The 16,274-nt window shown below is 37.3% G+C and overlaps 2 protein-coding genes and 1 pseudogene across 2 annotated transcripts in view; 1 reads left to right on the top strand and 2 right to left on the bottom strand.

Annotated features, from left to right (window-relative positions):
- The window catches only part of LOC146525257 (protein kinase C-binding protein NELL1-like), a 788,406-nt gene that overhangs the window by 63,822 nt on the left and 708,310 nt on the right, over window positions 1-16,274 (bottom strand). The window lies entirely within an intron of this gene.
- LOC146525273 (G2/M phase-specific E3 ubiquitin-protein ligase-like) lies at window positions 2,046-4,706 on the top strand. Its single transcript, XM_085168982.1, has 6 exons — window positions 2,046-2,334; window positions 2,516-2,826; window positions 2,938-3,113; window positions 3,477-3,649; window positions 3,832-4,046; window positions 4,338-4,706. The coding sequence occupies exons 1-6, from the start codon at window positions 2,138-2,140 to the stop codon at window positions 4,595-4,597; spliced, it is 1,332 nt and encodes a 443-aa protein (XP_085025108.1). The 5' UTR covers window positions 2,046-2,137; the 3' UTR covers window positions 4,598-4,706.
- On the bottom strand, window positions 4,785-6,226 carry LOC146525272 (uncharacterized; annotated as a pseudogene).

Below are 16,274 nucleotides of genomic sequence, written 5' to 3'. Positions count from 1 at the left end.
CATTATACAAAAAGTGTTCTAAATGAGTTGTAGTGTATCAGTTATCCAAATATATATAATAATATAATAGGTCATTTTGATGAATTTGAAAACAAAGTTTAAAAGCCTTAGAAGAAAACATATAATATGAAATAAAAATAAATAAATACAGTACAATTTGAGATACAATATAAACAATCTTTCATGACATTATTGGTGCCATTAATTAAAAGATATAAGATCAAATTGAGCTTTAGTATTTCAATTTTTTACCAGTTTTATAACTTTAAATGCTGTATCATGCAAGACATTGGATTTAATTTGAAACGGTGTATTGTAAAGTAAGTAAGCTTTAGTAGACATGCAGTGTGATGCACAGCTCCCTTGTCGGATATGCAATATCATAAACGAGTCTTGTTTTGTGCAGATGGAAGGAACAAAAAAATGATGAATGCTTTTCTTGCACTCATTTTTTGCACCTTCTATGGTATTAAGCAGTTTTAAGTATATGACAAAACAAAATTCTTCTGATAATATTATATTATATGTAAATAAGACAGGAAAAGAGTAATGATGAATGATTCTATATTTGACAATAAGATAGATTTAATTCATTTTATAAATTCTGCCACAATTCAGTTGTGAGCAAAGTTTGATTGTTGGGTTGTGCCTGTGTTGTCAGTTGTGATGTATTGTTTTGGGTTTTGGGACAGCTTCCCACTAGCATTTACTGCATATGCTGCTTGCTTTCAGTGCTTTAAATTATGAGAAACACTAATAACCAAATCCATTCAACTTTTTTTCTTCAAGGTTTTTCTGAACGTAAAGCATTTGATTGTTACAAACTGATTAATGGATCTGTAAATGCACAACTCACTCTGTACTTAGTCTCAGAACCTGTATCAGGGGTACTTAATCCACACTGAAGTGTGCAGACAGGTAGTTCAAAAAGTGAACCAATGTCACCATCTGGTGGATACAATCTGACAAAAGGGTATATTTTTTTCTTTTTCTTCTTTTTTACTATCTTGCGATTTTTTTTGTTGATCATAAACGTCAAATTCAAGCACAATATAGGTGTAACCAATAAAGTGGGGCCTAACTCTTGTACACTAATGCATTACTATCTGAAACCTAATACTTTAACTTTATAATGCTACATTATATTGTGGCTGAAACATAATCACATAAGTGTTCTGATCTTTTTTTCTTTTTTGTTGATATTTTGCCTTTCTTTAGCATCAGTCAGTACAGAGCATAGAAGCACATTTATATAATACAAATTCAGACCACATGTTTTCTGTTATTGTTAAAAATTATTTTGTTATTTAATAAAACATTATATAATAGTGGACAAATTGAAGGTTTTTATAAGAATAATGTTGGAATTGACCCTGTGCACGAGAAAATGCTAACTTCCTGGTTTGAGACCGGATGTGGGGTTGTACATTTCCGGTAGCTTTACTTTGCAGTCAATCGCTACTGTGAGGATATACTCCAAAATCATGTCCAAAACTCGAAAAGGGAAAGATCGCGTTAAGTTACAAATAGGAGAAGGTTATTTTACTTTTTGTAGCCTTGAGTTTCTAATGGCTTGTGGCAATAAGCTGGTGTCTCCAAAGCTCCAAGATGGTCAGGAGCTGAATGGGATGCTGATCCTAAAAATGTTTTTAAAACCAAAGCCCTCTATGTAAGGCCATCAAGGACACTTTTAGTAAGTTCCTAAAAGAATGAAAAGTAAACTTAATTTGGGAAAAAACATGTCAACAATTGGGCTTCTAGCAAAATAGAATATATTTATTTAAAACAAGTGTTTGGGAGCAATCAATGTGGATATTTCTTATTTTAATCTTTTTAAGATGAGCTATAATTACTTGCTTTTGATATATGTTTTTGGTCTTTCTCTGTTGAAGAGTGAATCAGATGAAGACAAAGATCCTTCCCACATCAGCTCCAAATCAGCATTAAGCAGTTGTGCAACTGATAAGGACAGTGACAATGATTGTTTTGAAGTTGATAGTTCAAAAATCAAGACATGAGCAGCACTAGCAGTGATGAAGAAGATGATACTGGGACCAACTCTATTGGAAGGAGTGTTGGTAAAAGGCAACGAGCAAAGCAAGGAAGTGATGGGAACAGCATTTGTGATGAAGGCTACATGGCAAGAAGTGATGACAAACCTAGCACAAGCAGTCACAGCAGAGATTTCAATGCAAGAAGTGAAGACATCCCTGCTATGAGCGTTAATGATGAAGATTATTCTTCATATTTAACTCTCGTGGCATCGCTTTCTGGCAATTCTTCAGATGATGAGGATTTAAATCAAGCTATAATTGCGAGCTTGGAGAATCAGATGTGAGTAACAAACATACAGAATTTGAGTTTGAGACATGATTATAGCTTTCCAGAATTGTCAAATCAATATAAAACTTTTAAGCTTTGAATCTCTATGATCAGTGTGACACATATTCTCAAATTCTGTAACATGACTACATGGCTGATATATTTTATTTTCTGTTTTATTTTCTTTTTTTAGTGCAGAAAAAGTCCCTGTTCAAGAGATACTGCTGGAACTATCAAGGAAAATTAGCACAAAACAGCAGTGCAAATTTAATATAAATCGCTCTTCTGTGTGGGAGGGAGCCTTGCATGGTTTTCAAAGGCTATCTTATGATCCCAACTTGATGATCTGTGTGAAATTCTCAGATGATATGGGGAAAAATGAGGAAGGGGTTGATTTAGGCGGGCCAAGGAGGGAATTCTTGAGACTATCGATGGACACCATTGCCAGGTCAGCCATGTTTGAGGGGAAAGAAAACTGCAAGAACTTGGCTCTTGACAGTACTGGTAATTACCTATTTTTCTAAGATTTATAGTGGGAACTGTTTAACTGATATTTATTTTTACAGGCAACATTACTGACAATTTTGCTTTTCCTTTTATTCTGTTGTTTTGCAGCTCTCAGAGGGGACTGGTACTACATCTCTGGCAGAGCCATTGCAGTGAGCTTGGTACATGGTGGTCCACCACCTAACTTTCTGTCACCAACAGTATTTTCCCTTCTGGTTATAAATTCAGCAAATCCAGCCCTGGAAGACATAGCTGACCTGGAACTCTTTGAAAAAGTCAAAAAGGTCTCTATATGTTTATTTTATAAATCTTATAGTGAATTGGAAATAGTTTGTGTTCCAGTTTTCTTTTGCAGGGAATGTTTATCCCGATCAGTCTGGCCATTGCTGAATGCCAAGTTTTTATATGTTGCTGCTGTATTAAACTAAGACTCAGCAGATAAGGGTAGACGAAAGAGTATATTTTCTTATTTTTTTAAGCACATTGTAAACATATTAAAAAAAATATGTGCAGTCATTTGACTTCCAATGTACACTTGGGCATATTGTGATTGAGTAGACCACTAGTGGCTGGGTTCCTTCTAATAGGTTATAAGACTACTAAGTAACTTCCATAACAAGCCCTTCCTCTGCTCTTTGTGATGCTAGATATCTCAAAGTACAACCCTTGAGGACCTTGAAAAGTCAAAAGAACCTCTGCTTGATTACTTGGCCAATGCAGGATGCCTGAGGCCTATGCGTTCACTAAGAGACAGGGATCTGCTGGTACATGACATTGTCATGTTTCAGGTCATCCACAGGGTTCAAGGTCCATTTCAAAGGTATTTGTGTATTCTGTGTTTTTCAGATTAATTAAAATGGTGATAAAAATCTTACCTATTAATCAAAATGGTCAGTTAATAACCTAGTATAATTGATTGTGCCAAATTGATAATATACAATTAACTTAGAAGCATGAAATTGCAGAATTATTGAATAAAATTTCTTTGTGCTGTTTATCCAGATTTTGTGAAGGTCTGAAAACTCTTGGGGTTCTCGAGAAAATGAGGAGGCATCCAGACAGTTTTCACCCTCTGTTCTGCTATAAGCCACATATGCTGACTGCTGACCAGGTGGATGATCTTTTCAACATTCATCTATCTCCAGAAGGAAGCAAAAGAAGAGCTGCTGAGGAGATGGTTGTTACCTTCTGGAGAGACTATCTCCAAGATGCAGAAGGTAATTGTCACTTTAGTGCACAATAAATAGATTTAACGATTTATAGGTTAGCATTTCTGAAATCTTTATTTTAAATAACATACTCATATAACAATAACACCACATTACCCTCTTGGTTGTAGTAACATTTTTACATAGTTCTTTGAGACTACTGAAAGATGAAAAGCATGCTCTATAGTCATTGCAATAACGGTCATTAACATTCTTGCTTTAGATTAATACTCACTGACAATTTATGTTGGCCAAATGAAATAACCTTTTAACGCTTTTTTCCTTCTCTGTTTTATGCAGAAGAAGAAGGACCTTCCAAATTACAGAAGATATTGGCCTTTGCAACTGGAGCAACTGCGGTGCCACCTATTGGCTTTTCCCCAGCACCCTCGATTGAGTTCATTCATAGAGGAGACGATGACTTCTCTTCTACACCAATTTTCCCTCTTGCCAACACGTGTGTTAACTGCATTAGGCTGCCACTGCATGTTTCATACCAGCTGTTCAAGGAGAAGTTTGATTTTGCATTAGGTAACACTTACGGCTTTGGCAGGGTATGAACACATTATGCTGGAGGAGTTTGCGTGTTTCTCTTTTGTATTGGTCTCTCTACTGACTGTGAGTATTGAGTATTAACTTGTTAAGGTTTTAATATTTCCAAATTTACCTGCCTCAGTCAAATTGATGTTTTAAAACATCAATTTGTGATTGATTGTGAGGATTCACAATCAATCATACAGGTAGATACCAATTGTTTAACAGCACTTCAGAAGTTTATTTAGATTGTTGAGTTTGAATATACAAAATTTGTCTCACTTTACTCATTTCATGTGTATGTGCATCTATTTTTGATATGGTTGTCTTTGTGTCTGTTTATTCTTCTGCCTGTGTCAGTTTCTGTTTGACAACAGAGCTGTCATTTTAAAGAAAATGGTTTCAGTATGTTAGTTTCGATCAGATATGTTTTCTGAAATGTTTTTTTATATTTTTATATTTTTTGCAAAATATTTTATTTAATGTAGAAGGTGTAAAAGTGAAGAAAATGCATCTATTCCATGATATCCATCATTTTCTAATGGATTCACTTGTTGAATTATGTTCATTGCAGTCTCATTTATGTTGATGTCAATATCTGGAATATTGACATTATTGTTTGTTTGAAGTTCTGGTAATGGCCCTTCTTCATCAACGCCATAATAGTTATCAACATGAAAAATGTCATTTATAAACGACAGGATTCCCACATTGTTTGTGACACCTGTATGCCACAGCTGAAGAGGGTTCTGTCCTCCTTGTGTAGAGAGACCATGGTTGTTCCACTGATTGACAAATTCTGTTAATGCTCTTTCAATCCTTGGCAAATAAACATAATGCAGACAAAAAGATGTAGCTCATTCAGTGAATCCAACATACCCTGTTCTTCCATAAAGTTAAAGATATTTATAAAGTGTCGTGATACAACTCTGTTGAGTTCTGCCCACAGTCTTTCAATTCTTTGGTTATGTACTGAAACACCTGTAATAACACTGCCTACTCCTCTTCTCTGTAACATAAAACGAGCAACCTGTATATTTTCCATACCATGATCACACCTGACCCTTAAGGGCAAACCAAAGTTTTGTATTCCTTCCAAAAATAATGACAAGACACTTGAGGCTCTGTTATTGGATAAGCAACGTAAGTATATGATAGTTCGGCTGAAGCCATCAACACAGCCATGCAGGACCAAGCGCCATCTAATCAACTTGTGGTTTCCGTCAAAATGCCTGTTGAGAGATCAGAAAGTATTACTACAGTTCCACATGTTTGTTCATATTATTTAGTAGTGAATTCCTGACCCTGTACTTAAACAAAAACTAGAGGTTTCATTTTGTATATTTACTTCTACAACACCACACCTCTCTCTCTCTCACACACACACACACACACACACGTGCTTTCACGTGCACACACATACACACAGTGGCATAGAATGTCTTTTTCCACACTACGTTTACCTGGCACAATCAATGTTAGAGATTAAAATTGTGATGTGAAATAAAGGATTAAACAACTCAACAGTATATACATTAGACGACATCTAAATTGATGTACTATGAATCCCCCAAATATTTAACATACTTATAGCAATTTCAGTTTTTTTGGTTATTGTTATTTTTTTATTATTATTATTACCTTATGCTGATCATATAGATTACCTTCAGTAATGTTTTGAATGAAGGACCTTTAATTTTGATGTATTGTGTTAATACTTTTAAACACAAGGCCTGACCATTTGTTTCAAACCAGTGAACTTACCATAAGTGGTTGGGGCCTGAACACTATAGATTCTTCGTCTTATCGCATGACGACGTCTAAATGCACGTCCAATAGGATCCACTTGCTGTAGACTTAGTCTGACCCTCCAACGTTGAACTCTTAAGCCAGAGATCTCAGACTTCCAAGAATGCATACTTCCCCTGCATTTGTAGTGTTCTGTAGGATATCCGTCACAAGGCCATTCAGTTCTTGATTTGAAATATCCACATAGCTTAATGGCTCAACTCCCAAAGTTTGTCTGTGTCTGTACAGGGTTCTTCGACTTATTCCAAAGCATGATGCAATTCTCTGCCATGTCATACCAATGGAAACAAAGTGAGAAATCTGTTCAGCAGATATAGTGTATCGTGGCCGACCTGGATGACCACTCAAGGTGGTTGGGGGTAACAATCTGTGGGTCACATAAGTAGATCTCTGTCTAGCATCATATTCAGCAAGCTGCAAAAGCATCTATACAAGGATCCTAGTAGGTTGGTGGCAACCCTATTATTGGGATCATATCGAGATACAGCAGCAAGAAATTCTGATAGAGTTCATGTATGATCATCTAGCTCTCTATAAAGCCGCTCTTGTCTGATATCTGATATCTTTCAACATCTTCTTTATTGGTTCTCACCTCAAACAACAAAGAATGTATGTAAAAAATGACAAGGATCCGATGTAATTTCATTGTAGATGAGGTACTGTCAGACACAGTCTTTCCAGATTATACGGGCAGCTAGCGTAGCCAGGATGCCCCGACTTGTTGCAATAGGCTGCTACCCTACAACAATGTTTGGATAGTCACTGATGAAGGCAAAAGATTTTTCAATTATACCTCTAATAGACTGTTGTAGACGTCACCGTGGTGTTAGCTGTGCATTAATGTGTTATTTGTTTTTACTCACCTTCCTGTGCAGCTAAAATACCTTCCCGTTCAATTGAAATCTTCTTGGTTTTCAGTAGTGTGTGTGAGAGCATTTCAGTAGTGTGTGTGAGAGCGTTTCAGTTGTGTGTGTGTGAGCGTTTCAGTAGTGTGTGTGAGAGCGTTTCAGTTGTGTGTAGGGATGGGTATTTATCCGATACCGGTACTTTTGAAACGGTGCCGGTGCTTAAACGGTGCCCAAACCGGTGCTTAAAGAATGGAAAACACAAAATTGGTCCAAAAACCTCTCATGTTCAGCTGTTTTTTTGTAAAAAGATAACAATGTTAGTCTTTTCTGCAGGTATACGGCATATATGGTATCACTCTGGGCTGGAAGCAGTGCTTAAACAATGGAAAAAACACAAACTTTGTCCAAAAACCTCTCATGTTTAGCTGTTTTCCACTTTTTCTTCGGTCATTTTAGCCTTTTTGGCCAGGGTGAAGGGAGTATCTGACATCAAACAAGAAGACAGCCGCATGTAGCTATGATGGTGTTTGCTAGTTCACGTTACATGCATTAATTTAATAACGCGGTTAGCTTACTCAACGTAAATTACACACGAACAACATTAAGCTACTCACGCAGAGAAGAACGGCTGCTGCTGCCATCATCATTTCTGCTACACTGGCAGGCCTAGGTTCATCGGATTTAAAGTGTGACCTCCTTTGACAGTATCAGCTTAAAGCACTTGTTGCAGGCTGCTGAGTTTGCATCTTTTGCTGTGAAGTACAGCCAGACTTTTGACCGCTTTGCCTTGGGCATTTTTAATCTGTAGCTCTGCTCTAAAAGAACGTACGTACCTGGACCCGCCTACTATCCTCGAAACGTAAAATGATTGGCTAGAATCTAAAGTGTATCATTCCATACCAGTTGGTGGCGGTAATGCACCTTTCAGTTGTTTGCCAACCGCCAATAGAAATGTAAGGAAGAAGAAAGTGTATCACAGCTCAGGAAAAAAAAGCACCGAAATAAAGCACCGAAATGCGCGCTGCTTTTCGGTCTGGTTACTACCGTTTATGTCAGAACCGGTGCCATGATGGCACCGGATACCGGTACCCATCCCTAGTTGTGTGTGTGAGAGCGTTTCAGTAGTGTGTGTGAGAGCGTTTCAGTAGTGTGTGTGAGAGCGTTTCGGTAGTGTGTGAGAGCGTTTCGGTAGTGTGTGTGAGAGCGTTTCAGTTGTGTGTGTGAGAGCGTTTCAGTAGTGTGTGAGAGCGTTTCAGTAGTGTGTGTGAGAGCGTTTCGGTAGTGTGTGTGAAAGCATTTCAGTTGTGTGTGTGAGAGTGTTTCAGTAGTGTGTGTGAGAGCATTTCGGTAGTGTGTGTGAGAGCGTTTCAGTTGTGTGTGTGAGAGTGTTTCAGTTGTGTGTGTGAGAGCATTTCGGTAGTGTGTGTGAGAGCGTTTCAGTTGTGTGTGTGAGAGTGTTTCAGTAGTGTGTGAGAGCGTTTCAGTTGTGTGTGTGAGAGCGTTTCGGTAGTGTGTGTGAGAGCGTTTCAGTTGTGTGTGTGAGAGCGTTTCAGTAGTGTGTGTGAGAGCATTTCAGTAGTGTGTGTGAGAGGTAAAATTTCAGTAGTGTGTGTGAGAGCGTTTCAGTAGTGTGTGTGAGAGGTAAAATTTCAGTAGTGTGTGTGAGAGTGTTTCAGTAGTGTGTGTGAGAGCGTTTCAGTAGTGTGTGTGAAAGCGTTTCAGTAGTGTGTGTGAGAGGTAAAATTTCAGTAGTGTGTGTGAGAGCGTTTCAGTAGTGTGTGTGAGAGCGTTTCAGTAGTGTGTGTGAGAGGTAAAATTTCAGTAGTGTGTGTGAGAGCGTTTCAGTAGTGTGTGTGAGAGCGTTTCAGTAGTGTGTGTGAGAGCGTTTCAGTAATGTGTGTGAGAGGTAAAATTTCAGTAGTGTGTGTGAGAGCGTTTCAGTAATAATGTCCCTTACGGCACCGCATAAAAAAGTGCGAGAGAGAGAGAGGGTGAGAGAAAGAAGAAAAAAAAAAACATAGCTTGCGATAAGGAGCTGGCTCACGTCGTTCACGTCAAAGATTCGGCTCTCAGAGCCATTTTGTTCGTGACCGACACATCACTACAGTGTGCCCCCAGATGACCTGAAAGAGGTGACTGTGGTGAGGGGAGTCTGAGCTTTTCTCCTTAGACTGCATGTCTCTGCGACCTGAACCCAGATAAGCGGTAGAAAATGGAAGGATGGATAAAACAGAGAGTCAGTAAAGTCTTTGACATGATTACATCAGACACAGTGGTGGCATATCAACCTCTGCTGAGAATGTCTAGCAAACCTTGAGCAAGCCAACTGCCAAATTATAATAAGTCATACACAAGAAATGGGGGGAATGTGTGCTTAATTCTATAACTAAGATTACATTTACAAATGATTATTTCAACTCCAGTCAAGATGGCAAAAAGTTTGGAGCAAGTTTAGGAATCCATAATTTTAATTAGGATTTTGATTACTTTTATTTCTTAATCTATCTACACAAAAAAATAAAACAATTAAAGAAGAACACCGCCAATGTAATAAATAAATACAATAAATAAATAGAAATCTAAAAATTGCATTCCCCGTGTAACAATAGCATGTACTGAAATCCACTTTAACCCTGCTGCCAGAGTCTGTCCCTGTTGCACGTTGGGGAAGTATGCTAATCTCAGTGCAAAAAGGGATTTGCAGATAAAGTCTAACACAACAACATAATCAGATCAGCAAAAGAAGAAGCCACTGGCCTCTTAAAGATTCAAGCCAGCGATGAAGCAGTGATGATCTGAATTTAAAACATATTTATGGAAAGGCAGCAACATGTTAAATATGGAAAGTTCTATGGATGGTTGTCTTCCCTCTCCTACAACCTTCCCTTTTGATGCAGTCCAAATGAGCATTAAAACAACTAAAATACAATAACCTTTTGCTGCAACTTTGAGAACTGCTATGGTTAACAGACAGAAATACATAACACAAAAATACATATCATGATTGACGATTGATACATGCAGTTACACATAGCAAGTGAACATGTTTTTCTTTTGGACCTGTGTGATAATCTAGAGTAACCTCTAATCAGATCTCAGGGATTTAAGTGTGGATCACACTGTTAAACTGCCAGCTAACAAGTGAGACATCAACAAAAAGGGAATTCCAAGTTACATCAGTGATCTTGGGCAGATGATGCATTTAATACCACCTCATTGTGATTGAAAACACGATTAAACACTGCTTATCAATGCCACAAGTGTCTTGCCCAAGGACACAACGACCGAGAGTGTCCGAGCCAGGGCTCGAACCGGCAACCTTCTGATTACAAGGCAAACTCCCAACTCTTGAGCTATGATTGCCCTAAATAACAGTAATAATAATAATTATGTGATGTGAAAAAAAGTTTGTAAGAATCATTTTATATATTTTTCCATAGCATTACATTTGAATTTAACAGTTCAATCTTTCAAATAAATATTTGTGAAATTATGGTACATTTGTGAATGTATTTTAACAATCTAAATATGCATACACTCTAATAAATAAAACATTGGTTCAAATTAAAAAAAACATGTTAACGGTTTCCACTAGAATTTTTGAGTTAAGCCAACTTCTGGCAGAATAACATTAATTCAAAGCAATATTTTTGAGTATGGTGAAGTAGCTTTTTGGGCCACAATTAAACACATTCTTAAGTAAAATTAACTTAATAATTTTCAACTAGAACACAAAAATTTAAGTTGATCCAACGTGAATTTTATGTATAGTGAAGTTACTTTTTGGCCACAAAAAAAAACACATTCTGAGTAACATGAACTTAATAATTGTCAACAAATACACAGGAATTTAAGTTGATCCAAGATTATATTTATGTATGGTGAAGTAACTTTTTGATCAAAATAAAACACATTTATAATTAAAATGAACTTAACTGTCAGCATAAATAGTATTTATGTTGGTCAAATATGATATTTTGGTTACAGTGTAGTAATTTTTTGGTCCTACAGGAGATTCTATAAGCGCATTTACCTGTTTCCCAGCAGGCTAAGTCGCTCCAAAATACAACCTTGATCATTTGGCTGTGTCTTATAACCATGACTACCGCGTGGGCAGGCTCATGCATGGTGGTGCCTGCCCACAAAGAAGTCAAGGTTCTAAGACCTTAGAAACTTGTCGATCACTTTTTTCCCCAAACGAAGGTCAGCCTTAACATGCGCTGTGTGTGCTCTTGTGTCATGACCTTCAGAAAAAGAAATGGATGTTGTGTGTATTTGTTTGAATGCGGCAGATGTGATGCCAAATACCTGGACATCAGCTAAGGGACTCGTACCTGGTGCTCAGAAAGAATAGAAATTCAGACAGATGTATTCAAATGAGTTAAACCCATTTAATTACAATAACAAACATTACAATTCTTTAACGTGCGTGCGAAGTGCAAGATTTGTGGGCTTCAGTTTCCTAGAACACAAATTGCCCGCTGAAACTTAAGGAACTGTGTATTAAAATTGTAATACAACCTACTACTTGAATCCTCTTTTTCTTTTTACTTTAACATGTGACAGTGAATCAAAACAAAAGATGACAGGCTGCTATACATTAAATGCACTAATTTAAACATAAAATGAGCAAAGCTTCTTTCATTCAACTTTGTCAGCACTCTTACAAAGTATTCTTGATTCTCTTCTATATTTGACTTTTCACCCTCAAGATTAAGGCCAGCTAAAGAGGGCATTACACAAACTTTAAAACACACCAGTACCCTCAGAACACAGGTCATGGGAGAAATTAAACGCATTCCTTAAAAATGTGCAAATAACAGCATTTAAGACACGGCAAAACATTAACTCAGAAGACTTAAGAACAGCGCTTTAAAATTTAGTAAAACACAATGAAGTAGTGCCAGAAATGCAGGAATAAGGTTTTTGTGAAACTCACTCACGAATGGTCTATCAAGGGTGCTCTAGAAAATACCAAACTTAAGATTCATTACTTTAGAGCTGGCTTTTTGTCCATCAAGCTCAAGGCATAGCTTTTGAAATACCTCAAAGGTAAATTTCAGCTGCTTGGGATAGGTAAGGTTCAGAGCGTAGATTACTCCCATCATCAAAGCACAGGATCTGGCAACATCAATCCTCTCCAGGATCTTGGATCCCTCAACAATGATGGTTGCAGGCCCATCATCAATGATAGCAATCTTCATGATTTGCATTGCAAGGTCTGCGTTGAGCTCCTCCTCATCCTTGTAGGAGAAATTAAATGTTAGGATGTATAAAATACATAGCTCAAGCACTTCAGGATGACGTGCATAAGGGAATGAACTACTACAGGTAGGAAAATAAGCTAAAACAGGTTGTCTTTTGTGTTTTTTAGTGATTTTACTTTGTCATTCTGTAATTTTTAAAAGCTAAATTAAACCATAATCCAACGTTTAAAATAAAAATGTCTTGTTTTTCACAGTTTTGTTTTTCCACTTTGAAAAGAAAATCTAATAAATCATTTTTAAGGGTTATTCCACTTCTAAGTGAAATTTTATCTATTGCCATATTGCCACAGTTAGAAAGTGAGAAACAAGCCTTTTGTAAACAGCACACTAATTCTCCTGATCCGGAAGCAATCCATTTGCTTTAGCAGAGCATAAACAATGGAAGTGAATAGCAGGTGCTAGCATGTTGTGTGCAAAAGTGATTAAAATGACTCAGTAATGAAAACAAATATTGCTTGGGAGCTCAGTAATCATGTTCACGGCAAATGAAAAGTGCAAAAGTAACACGGAAGATTTGCAGAAGCTGATTTAGACTTGAGACTACATTGCAGTTATGTCAAACACCGCTGTAAACATCCACTGCATGGTGCATGGATATAACGCAACAGTTGAAAAAGCCTCCAGCTTCCATAAACAAACACACACAGCCACTACTATACAAGCATAGTAAGCTGCAGTAACAATGGATGGGTCTTTGATTTGTTGAAGAAATATTGCACAAATAGCATGTTGGTTTATAGACACTGGTCGGCAGTGGCTTCAACTGCTGTGTTATAACCATGTGGAGGCTTACAGCAGTGCTTTGTCGTAATGTAGTCCCAAGTCTAAATCGGCTCCTGAAAATCCTTCATGTCAATTCATACTTTTCATTTGCAGTCAGCATGATTGTTGAGCTCCCCAGGAATACTTGGTATCATTATTGAGTGATTTTAATCACTTTTGCACACAAAATGCTAGTACCTGCCATTCACTTCCATTGTTTATGCTCTGCTAAAGCTGCTGCCAGATCAGGAAAATGACTGCGCTGGCTACAAATTTTTTTATCCTGTGTGTTTATGTTGCACCTTATCACGGAAACAGGTTTCTATTCAGCAAATTATGTTCAATGACAATGGCAATAAACATCTTCGGATTGTAATTCTGAAATGCTTTTTTCTCACTTATACATGGCAATAGACATATTTTCACTTAGGGTTGGAATGTCCCTTAACTCATTCAGTGCCAGAGATATTTAGCTTTTTCACTGATTTTGAAGGCTCACAGAATATTTTGTTCTATGACTATGTGAATTCCGAAACCACCATGACAAAAATGAGTCTCTCTTCTTTCAGCAGCAAAAAAAAATGTTTCTACCTCTGTTATTTAGAAATCTGCAGTAGAAAAGAGAAACTTTCATGACAAAACACCTGTTTCTGGATCAAAAGCGTTTTGTGTAAATATGTTTTTCTAGCAGATCAGTGACTTTGATGTAAATATTTCGTGTTTCAATGATTCATGCAACATCTCAACTATGTTTTACTACTATGAAAGTAAAAAAATCACCTGTAAAAATGTACTTTTGGCAGATTATTTTGTGTATAAAAATAGTTGTTTATAGACAATTTCAACATTTGAAAAATATATAAGAAAAAAGCGACTGATTTATGATTCAGAGAGTCTGTGTGTGTGTGTTACTCCCGCATGTGCACAAGTGAGTGCGCGACTTAGTCTGTTCACCCCCCACCCGGCCATCGGTTCGTCTATCAACAATTTCTGTGTTTTATGCAGCAAATCGTTCATTATTCTGGTCCCTGCTGCCTTCAGAAGTTTCTAACAGGAGATACTGGTCAGATAAATCCGGTTCATGTTCACTGGAATTGCTAGAAAAACCATGACGTCAGGCTGCAGAAACCTCAAGCTCGAAATGACGAGCTGGATCAAAAATCGCGCCACAATACTCGTTCTCAGTAGAGCCGACTGTCACGCTAGTGGAATTTTATCCATGTAATCAACTCCACCACCTTCTCAATTCAATAAAAAGCTCAAGAGGCGTCTATGGCACTGAGCGTTCGGATTCATTTTGACGTCTAAAGACGTCTATGGCACTGAATGACTTGAACAGACCCTGAACAGAAAATCCAATGAACAAAACACAAAGACCCTACAGAGACATGCATTCAAAACTAAACAAAAAATTAAAAACCAACTCACGCTGTATTGTTTGAAAAGATCCTCCTCCTTCTCTCCAAGATAGACTATGAGGCAGCGAATAGCAATTTCTCTGCGCTTTTCAACTGTGTTGTCCTGATTGATAGAAAAAAAATAGATGTGTTAAAAAAAATCAGATGTAAGTAGCTTACTTCATATACTGAAAATGATATCCATAATGATATAGCATTTTTTAAATTAAATAATAAAAAAGTTCATTTGGAATAAGGTGGAAAAGGTGATCTGGCTATTCTCCTGAGTTTCTTATTGTTTGGGACCTGCTTACTCTGCACACAGTGGGGGGCATGGCTGTCTCACGGAGCCATCTGACAAACGGAGATCTGACAAACGCTGCGTTTGGACATTCCTTCTTCATAAGTAAAAACACTAAAATAAAGATACATTTTGTTGTACTTGTGCTCTGAACTTGTATAATAACAATAAATATCCATTCATTCAATTACAATGTAACTGGCACAGATACAGTCTTCCTCCATGTTATGTATTGTTAACGTGCTTGCGCGTGTGAAACACTTTATGTAAATCATAGAGCTTTATTTAAAAATAATAAACAGTGTATATTGTACAGACGACAATAAATGTATTAGGTGTAAATATATGCATTTCTAAATTTTTTATTTATCTGACTTCAATTTGTAATTTCATCAATCCACAACACAAAAACACTGGTTTAATAAACATTTTATCTCACCTGTACCTCGCTAAAAAGAGCAGGCCAGCCATAGATCAAATATACATAGAGGTGACATGGACTGGGCCAGTCTGTTGGAGCGTGTATCCCCACCGACCGCGATCTTGGAGGGGTCTCCACTCGCCCCCAGTGCATGTATTTCTACTGAGGAATGTGTTAATAATATATATATATATATATATATATATATATATATATATATAGTTTTTTTTATCAACAAAAGCAAACATAAGGTGTGGCATGACAGGACAGAATCATTTCTGACAGTAAATACAAAAGAAAACCCAAACTTTTTTATACACAAGTTACAATGTCAATAATCCCACTTGATCTGTTTTCATTTCATTCTCCAAAACCAAATTGGAATCAATGCTGAGTCAGCAGCTATGGCCATTTTTGTGCACCCTAGTCTTGCAAAAACTGGCATACTACTGAAACCATATGTGGGATTATTGACCTTTCTTGCCTTATCTGTTTGGAAAAATATTTCAACATTTTCCTTATTTACCATGGGTGAATACATTCCTCAGTAGAAAAAATGCACTGGCGGCGAATGGGGACCCAACCAAGATGGCGGCCCGCTATTGATTTTTTCTTACTTTCAAACTTTATTGAGGCATATCAATGTTACAGCCAGTGCCAATGCACGTCGCCTCTACGTCTCTACAAAACACGGAAAGTCCCCAAAAATTAGGGACAGCTAACTACCCTACCATATGCGGCACAGTGCACTTAAGTCTGGTCTTTTACCTGTCAAAATAGGCCGAGCAGCCGGTGAAGAACCGCTCTTAGCGGTCAACAGACACACCGGACTAATGGCGACCGCACTTCCTGCGCAGAAGCCAATGGGGTTGAACTTCACCCCGTAACGTTACGAAAA

Source organism: Neolamprologus multifasciatus, chromosome 1 (assembly GCF_963576455.1).
Source record: "Neolamprologus multifasciatus chromosome 1, fNeoMul1.2, whole genome shotgun sequence".
Classification (NCBI taxonomy): domain Eukaryota; kingdom Metazoa; phylum Chordata; class Actinopteri; order Cichliformes; family Cichlidae; genus Neolamprologus; species Neolamprologus multifasciatus.
This window is presented reverse-complemented; position numbering and strand designations above follow the sequence as displayed.

Excerpts from the sequence above, each read along its gene's own strand:
- LOC146525273 (XM_085168982.1), top strand. The coding sequence starts at position 2,138 with ATGGCAAGAAGTGATGACAAACCTAGCACAAGCAGTCACAGCAGAGAT. Across the intron at positions 2,827-2,937 it reads CTTGGCTCTTGACAGTACTG|CTCTCAGAGGGGACTGGTAC; the intron begins GTAATTACCTAT and ends GTTGTTTTGCAG. Across the intron at positions 3,650-3,831 it reads GTTCAAGGTCCATTTCAAAG|ATTTTGTGAAGGTCTGAAAA; the intron begins GTATTTGTGTAT and ends CTGTTTATCCAG.